This window comes from Aegilops tauschii, chromosome 4, assembly GCF_002575655.3.
Source record: "Aegilops tauschii subsp. strangulata cultivar AL8/78 chromosome 4, Aet v6.0, whole genome shotgun sequence".
Lineage (NCBI taxonomy): Eukaryota > Viridiplantae > Streptophyta > Magnoliopsida > Poales > Poaceae > Aegilops > Aegilops tauschii.
This window is the reverse complement of record NC_053038.3, coordinates 45,462,962-45,487,259: the sequence shown is the minus strand read 5'-3', so window position 1 is coordinate 45,487,259 and position 24,298 is coordinate 45,462,962. Positions and strand designations below refer to the sequence as shown.

The following is a 24,298-nucleotide window of genomic DNA, read 5'->3' as shown; positions in this document are numbered from 1 at the left end:
ATATGCCCTAGAGGCAATGATAAAGTTATTATTTATTTCCTTTTTTCATGATAAATGTTTATTATTCATGCTAGAATTGTATTAACCGGAAACATAATACATGTGTGAATACATAGACAAACAGAGTGTCACTAGTATGCCTCTACTTGACTAGCTCGTTGATCAAAGATGGTTATGTTTCCTAACCATAGACATGAGTTGTCATTTGATAAACGTGATCACATCATTAGGAGAATGATGTGATTGACTTGACCCATTCAGTTAGCTTAGCACCTGATCGTTCTAGTTTACTGCTATTGCTTTCTTCATGACTTATACATGTTCCTATGACTATGAGATTATGCAACTCCTGATTACCGGAGGAAGACTTTGTGTGCTACCAAACATCACAACGTAACTGGGTGATTATAAAGGTGCTCTACAGGTGTCTCCAATGGTACTTGTTGAGTTGGCATAGATTGAGATTAGGATTTGTCACTCCGATTGTCGGAGAGGTATCTCTGGGCCCTCTCGGTAATGCACATCACTATAAGCCTTGCAAGCAATGCAACTAATGAGTTAGTTGCGGGATGATGCATTACAGAACGAGTAAAGAGACTTGCCGGTAACGATATTGAGCTAAGTATTGAGATACCAACGATCGAATCTCGGACAAGTAACATACCGATGACAAAGGGAACAACGTATGTTGTTATGCGGTTTGACTGATACAGATCTTCGTAGAATATGTAGGAACCAATATGAGCATCCAGGTTCCGCTATTGGTTATTGACCGGAGACGTGTCTCGGTCATGTCTACATAGTTCTCGAACCCGTAGGGTCCGCACGCTTAAAGTTCTGTGACGATCGGTATTATTAGTTTTTGTGTTTTGATGTACCAAAGGTAGTTCTGTGTCCCGGGTATGATCACGGCCATGACGAGGAGTCTCAAAATGGTCGAGACATAAGGATCGATATGTTGGAAGGCTATATTTGGACATCGGAATGGTTCCGGGTGAAATCGAGATTTTACCGGAGTACCGGGAGGTTACCGGAACCCCCCGTAATAGTATGGGCCTTAATGGGCCATACTGGGGAGAGAGAGAGAGGAGGCCAGGGCAGACCGCGTGCCCCCTCCCCCTCTGGTCCGAATTGGACTAGGTGGCGGCGCCCCCCTTTTCCTTCTTCCCTCTCTCCCCCTTCCTTCTCTCCTAGTCCAACTAGGGAAGGGGGAATCCTACTCCCGGTGGGAGTAGGACTCCTCCAGGGCACGCCATAGGGGCCGGACCTCTCCCCCCTCCTCCACTCCTTTATATACGTGGCCAGGGGGCACCCCATAGACACACAAGTTGATCATTGATCTCTCTTAGCCGTGTGCGGTGCCCCCCTCCACCATAATCCACCTCGGTCATATCGTAGCGGTGCTTAGGCGAAGCCCTGCGTCAGTAACTTCATCAACACTGTCATCACGCCGTCGTGCTGACGAAGCTCTCCCTCGAAGCTCTACTGGATCGTGAGTTCACGGGACGTCACCGAGCTGAACGTGTGCTGAACACGGAGGTGCCGTACGTTCGGTACTGAGGATCGGTCGATCGTGAAGACGTACGACTACATCAACCACGTTGTCATAACGCTTCCGCTTTCGGTCTACGAGGGTACGTGGACATACTCTCCCCTCTCGTTGCTATGCATCACCATGATCTTGCGTGTGCGTAGGATTTTTTTTAAATTACTATGTTCCCCAAGAACTTGCCTATTGGCTCGCTCAGGAGCGTCGTGCGAGGATCCGGACGCCAAGGCCTTGGCGAGGTGTGCGCGCGGGCAGACCTGCGGCCATTGTGGCCTGGGATTCCAACGTCGTCGGGTCTGGCCCGAGCGTTACACCGTGCCCAGCCCCTGCTCGCGGGACGCGTAGGAGGGAGCAATGGGCCACTGTTACTTCCTTAATAAACGAGGTTCAAGAGGGAAAACACTTCAGGAAAAATCTTGACCCCCCATTCGAATAAAGATGCGGAAACTTCAAAATTCATTCCAAGAAGTGGCAAATTTGGTTATAAGAGAAAGCAAAGAACAGTCGCGTCCGGCACCTAAGCTACTATTCCCACCAGTGTAGAGCATGGGGCCTCCACTTGGCGTGGGCGTAGTCGTTGTTTGACTGTGTCATCCGCCAGCGCGGAGCATGGGGCTTCCACTTGGGCATGGGTGGGAGTGATGTAACATCCCAAATTTTCAATTTGGAATGTTATACATAGATCATCATTTGCATATCATGTTTTGTTGCATTTTGACAAAATCCTCGATAAATCCTAAGCAACTCAAGGACCCTCGGAGAGAGAGTTGGGGATTTTCTAGAATTTTCTTATTTGATTTTTCAAACGAGATTGGATTTTTAATTATTTTTCTCTCCGGAAAAATATTTCAATATTAAATAAACGAGAGGAGATAATATGACTTCTCCAAAACATTCAAATACTGGAGGAAAAATGTTAAAAACATTATTTGGGATTTATTTGGATTTTATTTGCAATTTTATTGCATTTAAAAAAATATGCATGTTTTCAAAATATTTATTTTTGATTTTAAAAATGTTCACCCTATTCTAGATTTTCTAAATAGACGGGGACAATTTATTTCATATTTTTCTGATTTTTATTTATTTTTCTACGCAATATTTTCCGCGGAACTTATTTAAAAAAAAATACGCGCCCGCGCCGACTGGGCCGAGCCCAGCCGACGGCCCGCCCCGTCGCCTCTCCTCTTCCCGCACGCCCGCCGCCGCCGGAGTCCGAGCTCGCCACGGGAGCCGCCGCCGCCTCGGGTTTGCCCCTTCCCCAAGCCGCCCGCACCCCCCTCCATATATACCCCCCCTCCGTTTTCCTCGCCACCGCCGCCGGAGAAGCCTGCCGCCGCCGCCCGCATCTAGCCCCGCCGCCGCCGCCTTTTTGCCTCGCCGCCGCCGCCGGGAGTCGCCGGAGCCGCCGCCCCGCCCGCCGGAGCACCCCCCCCCCCCCGAGCCCCGCCGCCCCTCGCGCCCGAGCCCCGCCCGCCGGAGCCCTCGCCGAGCCCGCCGCCGAGGTACTGCCGCCGGTCGTCTCGTGTTGACCGGTTTTCTGTAAAAAAAACCTTTTGTTTAAAAAAAACCCTAGATCGGTTTTTTTTCGGTTTTCTTATTTCGCGAGCGTTCACCGAACCATTCGTTTTAACGAACGCGTTCATCGGTTTTTCTCTGTTAACGAAAGTTCATTATTTAACCGTTCGTCCGTTTTCTTTTTCGTCGGATTTTCTCGTTATTTTCTCGGATTCGATTTCCGATCGAATTTTCAAACCTGTTTAACTTTTCGCTCGTTTATCGGAATCAGGTGATTCAAGCGCCTAGAGTTTCATCTCGAAATTCTCTTTCCGTTTACCTACTCAAACAAGTTTTTGCTACAGTAAAATTTGACCTAGATCCAGATTAGCAAACAAAGTTTCTTTCCTTCGCCGTTTGACTTTCGTTGCTCTTTTTTCGAGTTGATTCTTTTTGCAAACCGGAGTTCTTAAGTTGAACTTTCTGGTTGGATCTTTCATTCGAGTTTTACCTGTGCATTAGATGAGTACTGATTGTATGCTTGTTTGTTTGCGATAGAGTACCCGGAGTGTGCCGCTTGTTACTTCGACTCGCTAGGTTTTGCGGATCATCAGCAAGGCAAGTAACACTTTGATCATACCCCGTTCATACCCAGTTTTACTGCATTAGATCTGTTTTCCTCAAACACTTGCATGATTAGGATCTAATTAAATTGTGGGTATTGGGAAGTAGTTGAGGTAGTAGCTATTACCTGTTTTTCTTATCAAACCCTTGGGAGTTACTTCTACGTTGCTTTTATATTGCCATGCTATGCTCGTAGACGTGGATTGGGTTTGAGTGATATTCACGACAGATGTGAGATTGTTAATAATGGTTCAACTTAAGGTGGCAACTAAAACTCACATCTGGGTGGATTGAGGCACCTGGAGAACCCAGTGTTGTCTGTTTGTATAAGGACCGCCACCCAGGCTCAAAGGGATCATAAGATTATTCATGCTAGAAACTTCCGTGTGCAGCCACAAGCTATTATGGGCTCTAGCATAGCTGAGTAGGTTACAGGATCTCTTGAAGAGGTGGACTAGCAGATGTAGGGGAAAGTAGGTGTACCGGTCCATCCAGAGTAGAGTGATTGTTTCTGAAAGACTGTGTCTCGGTCATCCGTTTCTCAAACATCATGCAGTGCGAGAATCAAGCGGAGGCGATCGAGTCTTGTGGGGAAAAGTGCACAAACATCTGCAGAGTGTACAAACTGATCATGATTAGCCGTGTCCCCGGTTATGGACAACTTGAGTATCTAGTATCTGGATTATCATTTGAATCTCATCACCGTGATACTTATAATTAATTTTGTTGGGTTAATGATGACACTTAATTGGGATTGAGTTGGAGGTACCTTCTCAATGTTTCAACCACCATGATAGTTAAATAAAATTTATTCCTTTGCAGTAGGATAAAATTGGCTTTTCGCAAAAACTGTAACCATAGAGCCTTTCCACCAGCCATATATGCATATAGTATAGCATTATCATTGTTCATTGCTCTCCATGTGTTGCTTTGCCAGCATATTCTATGTGCTGACCCGTTTCGGGCTGCAACGTTTCATGTTGCAGACTTTTCAGACGACGAGTAAGGTGCCTTAGGTCGTGGTCTTATACTCAGTGATGCCGCTGGAGTTGATGGACTCACTCATCTTCCAAGTCTTCCGCTGTTATCGTTATTAGATGGCCTTAAGCCATGTTTATACTTAATCTCTTCGGAGATATTCGATGTAATAAGTGTCTGATTGCTACTCTGTTATAAATCCTCCATTTGTACTGTGCGTGTCAGCATTACTGATCCAGGGATGACACTGGTGCACAGCAGCACAGGCCATTTGAGGTCTGGTCGCTACAAAGTTGGTATCAGAGCACACGCTGACTATAGGACACGACCACTAAGTTTAAGCCCTAGAAAACTTCTCTCTTCTCATTTCTGACCCCTCTCCACTTTCTACTCTTTTAGGAATGGCGAATGCAAGGAGCAATTTCATGCGACCAGATGAAGACACGCCGTTTGGACGACACTTGAAGGAAGTCACCAAGTACTTGAACATAGGAATACCAAGCATCACCGGAACCTACAACGCCACATTTCCTGAAGAAGAGAGCTGGAAGATTCAAGTTATCATTCCAGGAAGAACGTTTGTGCCAATTACGGAACCCATGAGATTGGTTTACGAAGCACCGACTTGGAGTTTAGGGAAGAGCATGGCCGCACACATCGCCATGGGACGCATTGGAGAAGTCTACCACCAGGAGCTTAAGGATACGATTTATCAAATTTGTGGACGTCGAGACGCGCAATGGGAGATGATCAGGACCAAGAAGGATGGATCAATTGCAGCTTTCATCCAGGAGCAGAACCAACATATTCGACGCCAGGAGAATCAGATATGCACGGACAAGGAAGAACTGAAGACGGCATTCACGAAGATCAAGGAACTCCAAGAAGAACTCAAGACTACATGCGAAGATTATTTGGAGGAAATCTACGCACTAGTCGGGAAGATTGACGACCTGGAGAATAAGATTGGATCATCCATGGGAAATCCAGTGCCAAAAGCAGAAGTCGACGAATGCACTTGTCCGGATAACTACATCATCATCGACGACACCGACTCGGAACCAAGTGAAGACGAATGGATTGATGAAGCTGGAGCAGACATCATGGAGTCTTCAACGGATCAGAATTTTTAGTAGACCACCATATCAGTAGTAGTTTTTCCCCCATTTAGTAGTATAGTTCAAGCACCTTGTAACGCTAGTTAGATCGATTGTTTTGCCTTGTTTGGATTGATTGAGTGATATTGATTGAATTTGTCTCATGAGCATATGGGTAGTGTTTTCCCTCTAGACCTCATTCTATTCTTAATTCTCATCTTTTCTAAACCTATCAGATGCCTCCGAGACGCGACACCGGATTTGTTTTCCCGCTAGAGATCACCCAGTTGATTCAGCAACAGAATGCCCTGATGCAAGTGTTAGTTCAGAACCAAGGCAACAACAACGACAACAACCCACCGCCACCACCACCTGTTGATCACTTAGCCCGTTTCTTAAGGCTAAACCCACCGGTGTTTTCCAGTAGCACCGAGCCGATTGTAGCAGATGATTGGCTCCGCAAAGTTGGAAGGGAGTTGACCACTGCAGGATGCACAGATGCGGAAAGAGTGCGTTTTGCCGCACATCAGCTTGATGGACCCGCAGCATCATGGTGGGAGAATTATACAGCCACGCACCCTATTGACACTGTCACATGGGACCAGTTTCAGCAAGCTTTCCGTACAGCTCATGTTTCAGCAGGAGCTATGGCTATGAAGAAGCGTGAGTTCCGCAACCTACGCCAAGGAGGACGCACCGTAGGCCAGTATGTGGAGGATTTCAGTAAGTTAGCACGTTATGCACCAGATGACGTTGCTACGGATGCTGCCAAGCAGGAGAAGTTTCTGGAAGGATTGAATGATGAGCTGAGTATGCAGTTGATGGTAGCAACTTTCAACAACTACCAGGAGCTGGTAGATAGAGCTCTCATGATTGAAGGGAAGCAACAGCAGATTGAAAACCGCAAGAGGACATATGGACAAGGGAAGTATAATTCTGGAGCCCAGCAGAAGCCACGATTTACCCCGAAGCCGGGAGAATAGTTTCAGCGTACCCATGGAGGAGGTAGTTCGCACAACCATAATGGCTCCAAGAATGGTAATGGGAATGGAGGAAACGGACAGAACCGCACCAACCCATCTACCACAACCAAGAGAGATCTAAGTCACATTACTTGTTTCAAGTGCCAGAAGACGGGACATTATGCAACTGATTGTCCCGAAGCCCAAAATGGAAATGGCAATGGAAGCTCTGGGAAGAAGCCGAACCCGTTCAACAAAGGACATGTGAACCACGTGAGCGTGGAGGAGATTGAAGCTCAGCCTGATGCAGTAATAGGTAAGTTTTTGGTTAAGTCATTTACTGCAACTGTTCTTTTCGATACGGGTGCATCGCATTCATACATATCTAGGGGATTCGTAAACAAGTTTAAGATGTCCACCCAAGTTCTCAAAAGCCCCATGTTAGTAACCTCGCCAGGAGCAGAGTATAAGGCCACCCAAGGATGTTTTCAGATACCGTTGGCCATTGGAAGGCATGTTTTCCCCTCAGACCTCATTGTTTTGGAATCACAAGGTTTGGATGTGATTTTGGGAATGGATTGGCTATCGTTGTATGGAGGAAACATCGATTGTGCCAACAAGACGATTTTTCTTACCACCCCGGAAGGAAAAAGGATCAAGTATGTATCCAGACATATGCTGAAGAGGACTCAAGTGAATTCCTTATCAGGAGTTGTACAGGAGGAAGTACGAGTGGTGAAGGACTATCCGGATGTATTTCCAGAAGAGTTGCCAGGCATGCCACCAGATAGATACATTGAGTTCTTGATTGAACTTTTGCCAGGCACAGGGCCAATATCTAAGAGACCGTACAGGATGCCCGCAAAGGATTTGGAGGAAATTAAGAAACAGATCAAGGAGTTACTGGATAAAGGCTATATTCGCCCAAGTTCGTCACCTTGGGGATCACCAGTACTTCTAGTGGAGAAGAAAGATGGATCACTAAGGATGGTTGTTGATTACCGAGGATTGAATGAAGTGACCATCAAAAACAAGTACCCACTGCCGATGATCAATGATTTGTTTGACCGCCTGCAAGGAGCTAAAGTATTTTCCAAGATCGATCTACGATCAGGATACCATCAGTTGAAGATTCGAGAGCAGGATATACCCAAGACAGCATTTACCACCAGATATGGATTGTATGAGTATACCGTTATGTCATTTGGACTGACTAACGCACCGGCCTATTTCATGAACCTGATGAACAAAGTGTTTATGGAGTTTTTGGATAAGTTCGTCGTGGTGTTCATTGATGATATTTTAATCTTTTCCAAGGATGAAGAAGAGCATGAGGAGCATTTACGATTGGTACTTGAGAAGCTCAGAGAACATCAGTTATATGCCAAGTTCAGCAAATGTGAATTTTGGTTGAAGGAATTTGGATTCCTTGGACATGTTATTTCTGGAGAAGGAATAGCAGTAGACCCTGCCAAAGTTGACACAGTGACAAGTTGGGAATCACCCACGACAGTTGGAGAAATCCGGAGTTTTCTTGGACTTGCAGGATACTACCGGAGATTTATCGAGAATTTCTCAAGGATTGCTAAGCCCATGACCGAGCTATTGAAGAGGGACACCAAATTCAATTGGACTGAGGAATGTGAAGCTAGTTTCCAGGAGTTGAAGAAACGATTGGTTACATCACCAGTGTTGATTTTGCCAGATCAACGCAAGGACTATGAAGTTTATTGCGACGCTTCTCGTCGAGGACTTGGAGCAGTGCTTATGCAGGAAGGAAGAGTTGTTTCCTATGCTTCACGACAACTTAAACCCCATGAGAAGAATTATGCTACGCATGATTTGGAATTAGCAGCCGTGGTGCATGCATTGAAGACATGGAGACATTTTCTCATCGGAAACCATTGTGAGGTGTACACGGATCACAAGAGTTTGAAGTACATTTTCACGCAGAAGGAGTTAAACCTCAGACAGAGGAGATGGTTGGAGCTCATCAAAGACTACGATATGAGATTGCATTATCACCCTGGAAAGGCTAACGTAGTAGCAGACGCGTTGAGCCGCAAGAGTCATGTCAACACCCTCATGACAGGAGAGTTACCTCAGGAGTTAGCCAAGGACCTTCGCGAGCTATGTTTGGAAATAGTCCCAAGAGGCTATTTAGCGACATTGGAGATTCAGTCTACCTTGATGGAAAGGATCAGAGAAGCTCAGAAGACAGACAAGGAGATTGAAGAGATAAAGGAGAATATGAGCAAAGGAAAAGCCAAGGGATTTCGTGAGGATGAGCACGATACCTTATGGTTCGAGGACCGTGTATATGTGCCAAATGATCCGGAGATCAGGAAGTTGATTTTGCAAGAAGCCCATGATTCACCGTACTCGATTCACCCAGGGAATACCAAGATGTATTTGGATTTGAAGAATACTTTCTGGTGGACCGGAATGAAGAAGGATATTGCGGAGTTTGTAGCAGTTTGTGATGTATGTCAGAGAGTGAAAGTAGAGCATCAGAAGCCAGCAGGATTGCTACAGCCGTTGCCGATACCCGAATGGAAGTGGGATAAAATAGGCATGGATTTTATCACAGGATTACCCAGGACTCGTTCAGGCTATGACTCGATATGGGTTGTAGTCGACCGTTTGACGAAAGTAGCTCATTTCATTCCTGTGAAGACCACTTACACCAGTGCTAAGTTGGCAAAGATATACATGACCAGGATAGTATGTTTGCATGGAGTGCCGAGGACCATTGTATCAGACAGAGGAACCCAATTTACCTCAAAGTTTTGGAAGCAGTTACATGAAACATTGGGAACCAGGCTGGAATTTAGTACAACATTTCACCCGTAGACAGATGGACAGACCGAGAGAGTCAACCAGATTTTGGAGGACATGTTGAGAGCATGTGCGCTAGATTATGGATCTAGTTGGGACGACAATTTGCCATATGCAGAGTTTTCATATAACAACAGTTATCAGACCAGTTTGAAGATGGCCCCTTTCGAAGCTTTGTACGGAAGGAGGTGTAGAACACCGTTGTTATGGGACGAAGTTGGAGACCGTCAGTTGTTTGGGCCAGATTTGATTAAGGAGTCTGAACAGAAAGTAAAGTTGATTCGCGATAGGCTCAAGGTAGCCCAGTCCAGGCAGAAGAGTTACGCTGATTCTAAACGCAAGGAGACAGTTCACGAAGTCGGAGACAGAGTGTATCTTCGAGTATCACCACTTCGAGGAGTAAAGCGTTTTGGAGTTAAGGGAAAGTTAGCGCCTCGTTTTATCGGACCATACAGAGTGTTGAAACGTATGGGAGAAGTTGCCTACAAGCTGGAATTGCCCGAAGGATTGTCTGAAGTTCATGATGTATTTCATGTTTCGCAGTTGAAGAAGTGCCACGCAGAGATGGCTGAGATACCACTGAGAGATACTGTGCCACTGGAAGCGATTCGGTTGGAAAGTGATTTGACTTATGAGGAGAAACCCGTTAAGATTCTCGAGTATGCCAGCCGAGTTACCCGCAGCAAGGTTATTAAGTTTTGCAAAGTCCAGTGGAGTCACCACACAGAAGATGAGGCCACCTGGGAGCGAGAGGAAGATCTATGGAAAAACCACTCCCACCTGTTTTCTAGCCAACCCGAATCTCGAGGGCGAGATTCATCTTAAGGGGGGTAGGTTTGTAACATCCTAAATTTTCAATTTGGAATGTTATACATAGATCATCATTTGCATATCATGTTTTGTTGCATTTTGACAAAATCCTCGATAAATCCTAAGCAACTCAAGGACCCTCGGAGAGAGAGTTGGGGATTTTCTAGAATTTTCTTATTTGATTTTTCAAACGAGGATTGGAATTTTTAATTATTTTTCTCTCCGGAAAAATATTTCAATATTAAATAAACGAGAGGAGATAATATGACTTCTCCAAAACATTGAAATACTGGAGGAAAAATGTTAAAAACATTATTTGGGATTTATTTGGATTTTATTTGCAATTTTATTGCATTTAAAAAAATATGCATGTTTTCAAAATATTTATTTTTGATTTTAAAAATGTTCACCCTATTCTAGATTTTCTAATTAGACGGGGAAAATTTATTTCATATTTTTTCTGATTTTTATTTATTTTTCTACGCAATATTTTCCGCGGAACTTATTTTAAAAAAAATACGCGCCCGCGCCGACTCGGCCGAGCCCAGCCGACGGCCCGCCCCGTCGCCTCTCCTCTTCCCGCACGCCCGCCGCCGCCGAAGTCCGAGCTCGCCACGGGAGCCGCCGCCGCCTCGGGTTTGCCCCTTCCCCAAGCCGCCCGCACCCCCCCTCCATATATACCCCCTCTCCGTTTTCCTCGCCACCGCCGCCGCCGCCCGCATCTAGCCCCGCCGCCGCCGCCTTTTTGCCTCGCCGCCGCCGCCGGGAGTCGCCGGAGCCGCCGCCCCGCCCGCCGGAGCACCCCCCCGAGCCCCGCCGCCCCTCGCGCCCGAGCCCCGCCCGCCGGAGCCCTCGCTGAGCCCGCCGCCGAGGTACTGCCGCCGGTCGTCTCGTGTTGACCGGTTTTCTGTAAAAAAAACCTTTTGTTTAAAAAAAACCCTAGATCGATTTTTTTTGGTTTTCTTATTTCGCGAGCGTTCACTGAACCGTTCGTTTTAACGAACGCGTTCATCGGTTTTTCTCTGTTAACGAACGTTCGTTATTTAACCGTTCGTCCGTTTTCTTTTTCGTCGGATTTTCTCGTTATTTTCTCGGATTCGATTTCCGATCGAATTTTCAAACCTGTTTAACTTTTCGCTCGTTTATCGGAATCAGGTGATTCAAGCGCCTAGAGTTTCATCTCGAAATTCTCTTTCCGTTTACCTACTCAAACAAGTTTTTTCTACAGTAAAATTTGACCTAGATCCAGATTAGCAAACAAAGTTTCTTTCCTTCGCCGTTTGACTTTCGTTGCTCTTTTTTCGAGTTGATTCTTTTTGCAAACCGGAGTTCTTAAGTTGAACTTTCTGGTTGGATCTTTCATTCGAGTTTTACCTGTGCATTAGATGAGTACTGATTGTATGCTTGTTTGTTTGCGATAGAGTACCCGGAGTGTGCCGCTTGTTACTTCGACTCGCTAGGTTTTGCGGATCATCAGCAAGGCAAGTAACACTTTGATCATACCCCGTTCATACCCAGTTTTACTGCATTAGATCTGTTTTCCTCAAACACTTGCATGATTAGGATCTAATTAAATTGTGGGTATTGGGAAGTAGTTGAGGTAGTAGCTATTACCTGTTTTTCTTATCAAACCCTTGGGAGTTACTTCTACGTTGCTTTTATATTGCCATGCTATGCTCGTAGACGTGGATTGGGTTTGAGTGATATTCACGACAGATGTGAGATTGTTAATAATGGTTCAACTTAAGGTGGCAACTAAAACTCACATCTGGGTGGATTGAGGCACCTGGAGAACCCAGTGTTGTCTGTTTGTATAAGGACCGCCACCCAGGCTCAAAGGGATCATAAGATTATTCATGCTAGAAACTTCCGTGTGCAGCCACAAGCTATTATGGGCTCTAGCATAGCTGAGTAGGTTACAGGATCTCTTGAAGAGGTGGACTAGCAGATGTAGGGGAAAGTAGGTGTACCGGTCCATCCAGAGTAGAGTGATTGTTTCTGAAAGACTGTGTCTCGGTCATCCGTTTCTCAAACATCATGCAGTGCGAGAATCAAGCGGAGGCGATCGAGTCTTGTGGGGAAAAGTGCACAAACATCTGCAGAGTGTACAAACTGATCATGATTAGCCGTGTCCCCGGTTATGGACAACTTGAGTATCTAGTATCTGGATTATCATTTGAATCTCATCACCGTGATACTTATAATTAATTTTGTTGGGTTAATGATGACACTTAATTGGGATTGAGTTGGAGGTACCTTCTCAATGTTTCAACCACCATGATAGTTAAATAAAATTTATTCCTTTGCAGTAGGATAAAATTGGCTTTTCGCAAAAACTGTAACCATAGAGCCTTTCCACCAGCCATATATGCATATAGTATAGCATTATCATTGTTCATTGCTCTCCATGTGTTGCTTTGCCAGCATATTCTATGTGCTGACCCGTTTCGGGCTGCAACGTTTCATGTTGCAGACTTTTCAGACGACGAGTAAGGTGCCTTAGGTCGTGGTCTTATACTCAGTGATGCCGCTGGAGTTGATGGACTCACTCATCTTCCAAGTCTTCCGCTGTTATCGTTATTAGATGGCCTTAAGCCATGTTTATACTTAATCTCTTCGGAGATATTCGATGTAATAAGTGTCTGATTGCTACTCTGTTATAAATCCTCCATTTGTACTGTGCGTGTCAGCATTACTGATCCAGGGATGACACTGGTGCACAGCAGCACAGGCCATTTGAGGTCTGGTCGCTACAAGTGATAATCCCCAAGTGCAGGGAATCATCGTAACAATTCCCAACGGTGGAGGTGATAAGTATGGAGTGTCGAACCCATAAGGAGCTAAAGGTAAGATCAATATTCTCTCAAGTCCTATCTGCCACTGATACGACTCTACGTATACCGAACGTTTGCTTCCAACTAGAAACGAGAAATAAAACTACGTTGTGGGTATGAAGAGGATAACTTTGCATGATATCGGAGATCTAAAACATAAAAGTATGTGCTATTATCATAAATTTAGCATATATTACTAAATATTATAAATTGCGAGTGTGGAATAATGATGGGTCAGTGTGCGGAATTATCCTAGGCAATTGTTAACAAGACCGGTAATCACTATTGCAATTTCATATGAGGAAGAGGCATAAGCTAACATACTTTCTCGTCTTGGATCATATGCACTTATGATTGGAACTCTAGCAAGCATCCGCAACTACTAAAGATCATTAAGGTAAAACCCAACCATAGCATTAGAGCATCAAGTCCCCTTTATCCCATACGTTGTGACCCACTTATCCGTGTTTATGCTTCTGTCACTCAAGCAACGCAGACAATAAGTAAACCATGGACATATTGCAACACCCTATAGCGGGAATCCCTCACGCTTGCGCAACACGGAGGGCACCATAGGACAGCACCAAAATAAAACATAGAACTCATACCAATCTAGATCATCAATCAACCCAAAGACAAACGATATCTACTCAAAACATCATAGGATGGCAACACATCATTGGATCATAATATGTGGCATAAAGCACCATGTTCAAGTAGGGATTACAACGGGGTGCGGGAGAGTGGACCGCGTAAAATAGATGAGGATGGTGATGTTGATGAAGACGATCACCGCGGCGATGATTCCCCTCCCGATGGCACTCCGACGCCACTGAGAGAGAGGAGGAGAGGTTCTCCCCCTTGTGCTTCCTCCTCCATGGCCTCCCCCTAGATGGGGAGAGGTTCTCCCTCTGGATCTTGGCCTTCATGGCGATGATGGCCCCTCCAGGATCCACCTCCATGGCCTCCGGTGATGATGGCCCCCTTCGGCAGGGTGCCGGAGAGGGCCTAGATTGATTTCTCGTGGCTATAGAGGCTTGCGGCGGCGGAACTTCCGATCTAGGTTAATTTCTGGAGGTTTCTGTATTTATAGGAGAGGTTGGCGTCAAGAACAAGTCAAGGGGCCCCACGGGTAGTCCATGAGGCACAGGGGCACGCCCAGGGGGGTGGGCGCGCCCCCACCCTCGTGGGGCTCCGGGACTCCCCTCCGGTAGATTTTTGTTCCAGTATTTTTTTATATTTTCCAGAAAAATTCTCCGTTGATTTTCAGCGCATTCCGAGTACTTTTATTTCTGCACAAAAACAACACCACGGTAGTTCTGCTGAAAACAGCGTCAGTCCGGGTTAGTTCTAATCAAATCATACCAAGATCATAGAAAACAATAGTAAACATGACATGAATACTTCATAAATTATCGATACGTTGGAGATGTATCAGCATCCCCAAGCTTAATTCCTGCTCGTCCTCAAGTAGGTAAATGATAAAAGAAATAATTTATGAAGTGTGAATGCTAGCAAGTGCACAAGTTTGATCAATGATAATTTCAATCACCTTTTCTAGCATCATTATATGTCATAACAGTAGCTCATCTCATAAAACTTGTCATGATCAAGTAACGAGGTATTCACATGTTAAAGTATAGATCATAAACTTTCTTGAAACTAACAAACTATACTCTCAGTCATCAAACAATTGCAATTCATCTTATTTCAAGGAAGGGTCTATGTCAGAGCTTTGATTCAGCAAACTCCACATACTCAACTATCATTTAATCTTTCACAATTGCTAACACTCACGTGATATTTATGGGTTCAAAGTTTTAATCGGACACAGAGAAAGATAGGGGCTTATAGATTCGCCTCCCAACCTTTTACCTCAAGGGTAAAGTCAACAATAATAGTTCATGATAACTTACATCCAATTGGATATATATATATATATATATATATATATATATATATATATATATATATATATATATATATCAGGATCTTTCCAACACAATGCGCTTGCCAAAGGATAAAATGTAAAAAGGAAAGGTGAAGATCACCATGACTCTTGTATAAGGTATAAGACAAGAATAAAAGATAGGCCATTCGCAGAGGGAAGCAGAGGTTGTCATGTGCTTTTAAGGTTGGATGCACAAAATCTTAATGCAAAAGAATGTCACTTTATTTTGCCTCTTGTGATAGAGACCTTTATTATGCAGTCCGTCGCTTTTATTTCTTCCCTATCACAAGTTCGTATAAAGCTTATTTTCTTCGCACTAATAGATCATACATATTTAGAGAGCAATTTTTATTGCATGCACCGATGACAACTTACTTGAAGGATATTACTCAATCCATAGGTAGTTATGGTGGACTCTCATGGCAAAACTAGTTTAAGGGATATTTGGAAGCACAAGTAGTATCTCTACTTGGTGCAAATAATTTGGCTAGCATGAGGGAAAGGCAAGCTCAGCATGTTGGATGATCCATGACAATATACTTTATTTTGGATATAAGAAAACATAACCCATTACGTTGTCTTCCTTGTCCAACATCAACGTTTTAGCATGTCATATTTTAGTGAGTGCTCACAATTACAAAAGATGTCCAAGATAGTATATTTATATGTGAAATCTCTTTTCCTTCAATATTCTTTCATGAATTGTTCAAGTGACCAATTCCGCGTTTGCTAACCTTCAATAAGTTTACTAGCTATACTTATTATGTGTGAAGTCATTACTCCCCATGTTATAAGCATATGAAACATATATAAATTCAGATTTATATTATTCAATTCATTCAACCATTTACTCATAGGATATACGTGAAGCACGTGAGTAAATGACAAACTACCTCAAAAGACATAAGTGGAGGACAAGGAGTAGTCAAATAATTAACTAGCCATGGGAGGATTCCTTTTCATTCAAGATTTCAGATCCAATGATTTTATTCAAACAGCAAGTAAAATTGAAAATACGCTCCAAGCAAAACACATATCATGTGACGAATAAAAATACAGCTCCAAGTAAGGTATACCGATAGTTTTGAAGACGAAAGAGGGGATGCCTTCCGGGGTATCCCCAAGAATAGGCGCTTGAGTCTTCCTTGAATATTACCTTGGGGTGCCTTGGGCATCACCAAGCTTAGGGTCTTTCCACTCCTTATTCTCCTCATATCGATATCTCACCCAAAGCTTGAAAACTTCAACCACACAAAACTTAACGGAACTTCGTGAGATAGGTTAGTATGATAAAGAGTAAACCATTCACTTTGGTACTGTCAAAGATAAGGTTCATAATTGTTATCACATAATGCCTACTGTACCATATCATTTCTACAATTTATATTGAGAAATATAAGCCATAGAAACTAGAAAACAAGCAAACTATGCAATGAAAACAGAATCTGTCAGAAACAGAACAGTCTGTAATGATCTGAACAACAACCATACTTATGCTACTCCAAAAATTATGAAATAAATTGTTGGACATGAGGAATTTGTCTATTAATCTTCTTCAAAAAGAATCAACTCAAAAGCACTCTTCTGTAAAAAATGACAGCTAATCTCGTGAGCGCAAAGTTTCTTTTTTTTACAGCAAGATCACATTAACTTTCACCCAAGTCTTCCCAAAGGTCTTACTTGGCATTTTATTCAAACAAAAGCTATAAAACATGATTACTAAAGTAGCTTAATCATGTAAACACACAAAAACATTAAGGGTAAATATTGGGTTGTCTCCCAACAAGCGCTTTTCTTTAGTGCCTTTTAGCTAGGCATGATGATTTCAATGATGCTCACATAAAAGATAAGAATTGAAAAATAAAGAGAGCATCATGAAGAATATGACTAGCACATTTAAATCTAACCCACTTCCTATGCCTAGGGGTTTTGTGAGCACTTAATTTATAGGAACAAGAATCAACTAGCATAGGAAGGCAAAACTAGTATAACTTCAAACCTTTAAGCATATAGAGAGGAAACTTGATATTATTGCAATTCCCACAAGCATATATTCCTCCCTCATAATAATTTTCAGTAGCATCATGAATTAATTCAACAATATAACCATCACATAAATCATTCTTTTCATGATCTACAAGCATAGAAATTTTCTACTCTCCACATAAGCAAAATTCTTCTCATTCGGAATAGTGGGATCACTAATTCCTAAACTTGACACTCTTCCAAACCCACTTTAGATCATAGTATTATTCATACTCCAAAAGATATAAGTGAAGTTCATGGAGCATTCTACAATTAATATAGACTAACCAATATCCAAGCTCAAAATATATAAGTGAAGCACACGAAGCATTCTATAAAACCATACTCGAAAGATTTAAGTGAAGCACAAAGAACATTCTATTAGGTCATACTCAAAAGATATACGTGAAGCACATAAATTATTCTATATATCAATGAAGGGCTATCTCATGCTAGCATGGTTCTTAAAGGAAAAACAAAAAAACACAAAGGACACAAATCATGTGAACAAAACAAAAACCGAGGTATACCGATATTTGTTGAAGAAGAAAGATGGGATGCCAACCGGGGCATCCCCAAGCTTAGATGCTTGAGTATCCTTTGAAATATTTACTTGGGGTGCCTTGGGCATCCGCAAGCTTGAACTCTTGGCTCTCTTTATTCTTCTCATATTGATAGCTCCTCGATCTTCGAACACTTCATCCACACAAAACTTTAACAAAAACTTTGTGAGATCCGTTAGTGTAATAAAGCAAACTGCCACTTTAAGGTACTGTAATCAACTCATTCTTTATTTATATTGGTGTTAAACCTACTGTATTCCAACTTCTCTATGGTTCATACCCCCCGATACTAGCCATAGATTCATCAAAATAAGCAAACAACACGCGAAAAAACAGAATCTGTCAAAAACAGGACAGTCTATAGTAATCTGGAAGTTTAGTAAACTTATGTAACTCCAAAAATTATGAAATAAGTTTGAACATTTGAACAATTTGTACAGAAGTAATGTGTAAAAAGTTTCAGACCCATTTGACCTTCCAGTAAAAAATGTAAAATCACGCGCTACAGCCAAAGTTTCTGTTTTTGTTCTGCACATAGTAAAAAGTAATCTAATCATCCTAAAACCAAAGCTTGGCACATTATTTTTATAATACAATGGATATACACAAGGGGATAATTATTTACAGAGAAACTTCCATGAAAAATTCTACATTTTTTCCGTGAGCATGAACACAAGTGCTCAAGGTCGACCCTCACTTCTTCAATGCATAACTTTCCAATCACTTCTCTTTTTGAAAAACTTTTTAGGCATGATAGGCAAGTAAATTTTTTTGTATTTTAATTCTTTTAATTTTTTTTGTATGTTTCACGCACAACTAAACAGAAACAAAAAGGAAAAACAAAATCTACTTAGTGAAGAAAGCAAACAAGCACACACGAGAATATCAACCCCACGCTATTGCTCCCCGGCAACGGCGCCAGAAAAGAGCTTGATAATCCCCAAGTGCACGGAATCATCGTAACAATTCCCAAAGGTGGAAGTGATAAGTATGGAGTGTCGAACCCACAAGGAGCTAAAGGTAAGATCAATATTCTCTCAAGTCCTATCTGCCACTGATACGACTCTACATATACCGAACGTTTGCTTCCAAGTAGAAACGAGAAATAAAACTACGTTGTGGGTATGACGAGGATAACTTTGCATGATATTGGAGAGCTAAAACATAAAAGTAGGTGCTATTATCATAAAGTTAGAATATATTACTAAATATTATAAATAGCGAGTGTGGAATAATGATGGTCGGTGTGCGGAATTATCCTAGGCAATTGTTAACAAGACCGGTAATCACTATTGCAATTTCATATGAGGAAGAGGCATATGCTAACATACTTTCTCGTCTTGGATCATATGCACTTATGATTGGAACTCTAGCAAGCATCCGCAACTACTAAAGATCATTAAGGTAAAACCCAACCATAGCATTAGAGCATCAAGTCCCCTTTATCCCATACGTCGTGACCCACTTATCCGTGTTTATGCTTCTGTCACTCAAGCAACGCAGACAATAAGTAAACCATGGACATATTGCAACACCCTATAGCGGGAATCCCTCACGCTTGCGCAACACGGAGGGCACCATTGGACAGCACCAAAATAAAACATACAACTCATACCAATCTAGATCATCAATCAACCCAAAGACAAAGGATATCTACTCAAAACATCATAGGATGGCAACACATCATTGGATCATAATATGTGGCATAAAGCACCATGTTCAAGTAGGGATTACAGCGGGGTGCGGGAGAGTGGACCGCATAAAATAGATGAGGATGGATATGTTGATGAAGACGATCACCGCGGCGATGATTCCCCTCCCGATGGCACTCCAGCGCCACCGAGAGAGAGGAGGAGAGGTTCTCCCCCTTGTGCTTCCTCCTCCATGGCCTCCCTCCTAGATGGGGAGAGGTTCTCCCTCTGGATCTTCGCCTGCATGGCGATGATGGCCCCTCCAGGATCCTCCTCCATGTTCTTCGGTGATGATGGCCCCCTCCGACAGGGTGCCGGAGAGGGCCTAGATTGATTTCTCGTGGCTACAGAGGCTTACGGCGGCGGAACTTCTGATCTAGGTTAATTTTTGGAGGTTTCTCTATTTATAGGAGAGGTTGGCGTCGAGAACAAGTCAGGGGGCCCCACGGGTAGTCCACGAGGCACAGGGGCGCGCCCCCCACCCTTGTGGGGCCCCCGGGACTCCCCTCCGGTAGATTTTTGTTCCAGTATTTTTTATATTTTCTTGAAAAATTCTCCGTTGATTTTCAGCGCATTCCGAGAACGTTTATTTCTGCACAAAAACAACACCACGGTAGTTCTGCTGAAAACAGCGTCAGTCCGGGTTAGTTCTAATCAAATCATACCAAGATCATATAAAACAATAGTAAACATGGCATGAATACTTCATAAATTATCGATACGTTGGAGACGTATCAAGGAGCCCCCGCGAGGCCGATGAGTGGCACTTGGGGAGACTCCAGGGCGTGTACAGCCCCACTCATTATTACGTGAGAGTGTCATGGGTAGAACTTGCGAAGATGCTGTATGTTCCAAGCATTCTGGATGGGGACCCCGTCCCGCGTCTCCAGGCGTACGACACCGGGCATGGAGATGCGGGCAATCCATAACAGGCCATCCCACATGGACGAGAGCTTGTGAAGGCCCTCCCTGGAAAGGACCCGCCTCAGGACGAGGTCTCCCACATCGAGGGTCAGGGAGCGGATGCTGCGCAGTGGTAACACCGCAGAGCCTGCTGGTACCTCGCTGCGTGGAGTGAGGCCAGGCAACGAGCCTCCTCCCCGAGCACAAGATCCATTCCCCGTGAGGCATCCTGACGTGCCTCATCGAATGCCAGGACCGGCGGGGAGAAATGCTTGTCCTCATGTGGGAGGACCGCCTCAGCCCCGTAGACAAGGAAGAACGGTGTATCGCCGGTGGGCTTAGTCACGGTGGTGCGGATGGACCACAACACGGACTGAAGCTCACCGAGTCAACCCCTGCCGCAGGCCTCAAGCTTCTTCTTGAGGCTCCTTGCCTTGAGGCCCCTTAGGACCTCCACGTTGGCGCGCTCAGCCTGGCCGTTGCTCCGTGGGTGCTCCACCGAAGCGTAGCATATCTGTGTTCCAAGATTAGCACAATATGTCCTGAAGAGGTTGCTTGTGACTTGGGAGCCATTGTCAGTAATGATACGGTTGGGGACATCGAAGCGGATCACGAGGCCCTTGATGAACTTGACGGTTGAGCCAGCGGGGATGGTGCGAACAGCCTCCAATTCCACCCACTTGGTGAACTTGTCGATGGCGACGTAGAGGTAGCGGTACCCGCCAGCTGCCCGAGGAAACGGGCCCAGGATATCCAGCCCCCAGACCGCGAAGGGCCATGAGAGCGGGATGGTCTGGAGACCTTGCGTGGGCTGGTGAATTTGCTTGGCATGGAACTGGCAGGCCTCGCAGGATCGCACCAGCTCGGTGGCGTCGTTGAGCGTCGTAGGCCAGTAGAACCCGCTGCGGAACACCTTGCCCACGAGGGTGCGCGACGAGGAGTGGTGTCCGCAATCTCCGCCATGGATGTGTGAAGGAAATATGCCCTAGAGGCAATAATAAAGTTATTATTTATTTCCTTATTTCATGATAAAATGTTTATTATTCATGCTAGAATTGTATTAACCGGAAACATAATACATGTGTGAATACATAGACAAACAGAGTGTCACTAGTATGCCTCTACTTGACTAGCTTGTTGATCAAAGATGGTTATGTTTCCTAACCATAGACATGACTTGTCATTTGATAAACGGGATCACATCATTAGGAGAATGATGTGATTGACTTGACCCATTCCGTTAGCTTAGCACTTGATCGTTTTAGTTTACTGCTATTGCTTTCTTCATGACTTATACATGTTCCTATGACTATGAGATTATGCAACTCCCGATTACCGGAGGAACACTTTGTGTGCTACCAAACATCACAACGTAACTGGGTGATTATAAAGGTGCTCTACAGGTGTGTCCAATGGTACTTGTTGAGTTGGCATAGATCGAGATTAGGATTTGTCACTCCGATTGTCGGAGAGGTATCTCTGGGCCCTCTCGGTAATGCACATCACTATAAGCCTTGCAAGCAATGCAACTAATGAGTTAGTTGCGAGATGATGCATTACAGAACGAGTAAAGAGACTTGCGGTAACGAGATTGAGCTAGGTATTGAGATACCGACGATCGAATCTCGGGCAAGTAACATACCGATGACAAAGGGAGCAACGTATGTTGTTATGCGGTTTGACCGATAAAGATCTTCGTAGAATATGTAGGAACCAATATGAGCATCCAGGTTCCGCTATTGGTTATTGACCGGAGACGTGTCTCGGTCATGTCTACATAGTTCTCGAACCCGTAGGGTCCGCACGCTTAACGTTTGGTGACGATCGGTATTATGAGTTTTAGTGTTTTGATGTACCGAAGGTAGTTCAGAGTCCCGGATATGATCACGGACATGACGAGGAGTCTTGAAATGGTCGAGACGTAAAGATCAATATATTGGACGACTATGTTCGGACACCGGAAGTGTTTCGGGAGGTTTCGGACATATACCGGAGTACCGGGGGGTTACCGGAACCCCCCAGAGAGTATATTGGGCCTAATGGGCCCTAGTGGGAGAGGAGGAGGGGCGGCCAGGGCAGCCGCGCGCCCCCTCCCCCTCTAGTCCGAATTGGACAATGAGGGGGGGGCCCCCTTTCCTTCTCTCCTTCTCTGCCTTCCTTCTCCTCTCCTACTCCTACTTGGAAGGGGGAGTCCTACTCCCAGTGGGAGTAGGAATCCTCATGGGGCGCGCCATAGGAGGCCGGCCCCCTCCCCCTCCTCCACTCCTTTATATACGGGGAGGGGGGCACCCCACGGAGACACAACAATTGATCATTGATCTCTTACACTACAAAAAAAAGACACATCCGTGACATTTTGGGCCGAACGAATTGTTTTTCTGTCATACTTATGACACTTCTATGACGATAATTGTGACAAAACACGGTATCATCATAGATGTGGTGGGCTCCTACTTCTATGACAAAAAATCATGATAGAAAATGGGCTTTTCGTCCTGGGCGGGCCGGAGGCGCAGCTGCATGATATTCTTTGGGCCGTCCATGACGGAAAAAACCGTGGTAGAAGTGAGGGCGAGGAAAATATCGGGGTGTTCCTGGTTACGATGGGTGGTCGGGGCCGAGCGATGCGCGTTTCTCTCATACACGCACGCGCGTGGGTGCGAGAGGCGTTGGGCTCTAACTGAACCCGAGTGAGGCATTGGGCTCTAACTGAACCCGAGCGATTGCACTGCAGGCTACGCGTTACTAAACCCGAGCGATCGATCGATGGCTGTTAACTGAACCCGATCGAGCGATTCCTTCGCTACTGCTGCTAACTGAAGATGATCGATGCTGCCTCTAGATGAACAGTGAGCGTTGCTGGGGGTTTGGATGAACAGTTCCCGGTGGGGGTGGATGAACAGGACCCCGTGGTGTTGCCTCTGGATGAACAGTGAGTGTTGCTGGGGGGGTGGATGAACAGTTCCCGGTGGGGGTGGATGAACAGGACCCCGTGGTGTTGCCTCTAGATGAACAGGACCCCGATCGATCGAGCCGGTTGGGGCTGGATGAACAGGACCCTGTGGAGGGCTGGATGAACAGGACCACCCCATGGAGGGCTAGATGAACAGTAGACGATGGAGGGCTGGATGAACAGTAGCCCGTGGAGGGGTGGTTGAACAGTAGCCTGTGGAGAGGGTTGGTTGAACAGTAGCTGGTGGAGTAGCGCGCGGTGGAGGCTGGATGAACAGGAGCCCGTGGATGAACAGTCGCAGGTGGAGGCTGGAGGAGGTCGACGGTGGATGAACAGTAGCCCATGGAGGCTAGAGGGGGTCGACGGTGGAGATGAATAGTATCCCGTGGAGTCCCGTTTTGCGGTACGCCACACCCCTCCCGATGAACAGGAACCCCGTTTTGACCGTAGCGCTCCAACACAAGTCCGTTTCCTCCGTTTTGCGGTACGCCACACCCCTCCCGATGAACAGGACCCCCGTTTCGACTGTAGTGCTCCAACACAAGTCTGTTTCCTCCGTTTTGTGGTACGCCACACCCCTCCCAATCAACAGGACCCCTGTTTCGATCGTAGGAGGTCCATTTCCTCTGTTTTGCGGTACGCCAAAACCCTCCCGATGAACAGGATCCCGTTTCGACCGTGGCCGGTCGAACACAAGGCCGTTTCCTCCATTCTACGATACGCCAGGCCTCGTTTCCATCGGCTGTTCCATCCAAGCCGGTTGGCTCCCACGCGTTCCGTTGCCTCCCGATGAACACGACGCATTACGTTGCCTCCCCATGAACACGACGACGACACAGTTTCTTCGTTCCGACCCAGCCATGTACATGACCCCTGGCCGTACGTATGCGCGAGTAGGCGTTCGAGACCCCGCTCGTATGTACGTATGTGGCTGTATTTTCTTTCTTGCACACTGACCGTTGTACGTACGTGTACATGCTACATGCGCGCCTCTACTACGACACATGCGTGCTCTACATCGAC

The 24,298-nt window shown here is 45.1% G+C and overlaps 1 protein-coding gene across 1 annotated transcript in view; it reads right to left on the bottom strand.

The window, feature by feature from the left end:
• Positions 1-20,710: 20,710 nt before the first annotated feature.
• Positions 20,711-24,298, bottom strand: part of LOC141021643 (uncharacterized) — a 70,071-nt gene continuing 66,483 nt past the window's right edge. Inside the window, exon 6 of the mRNA XM_073497493.1 lies at positions 20,711-21,048. Within this exon, the coding sequence (XP_073353594.1) occupies positions 20,711-21,048 (338 nt within the window). The remainder of the gene's footprint in view (positions 21,049-24,298) is intronic.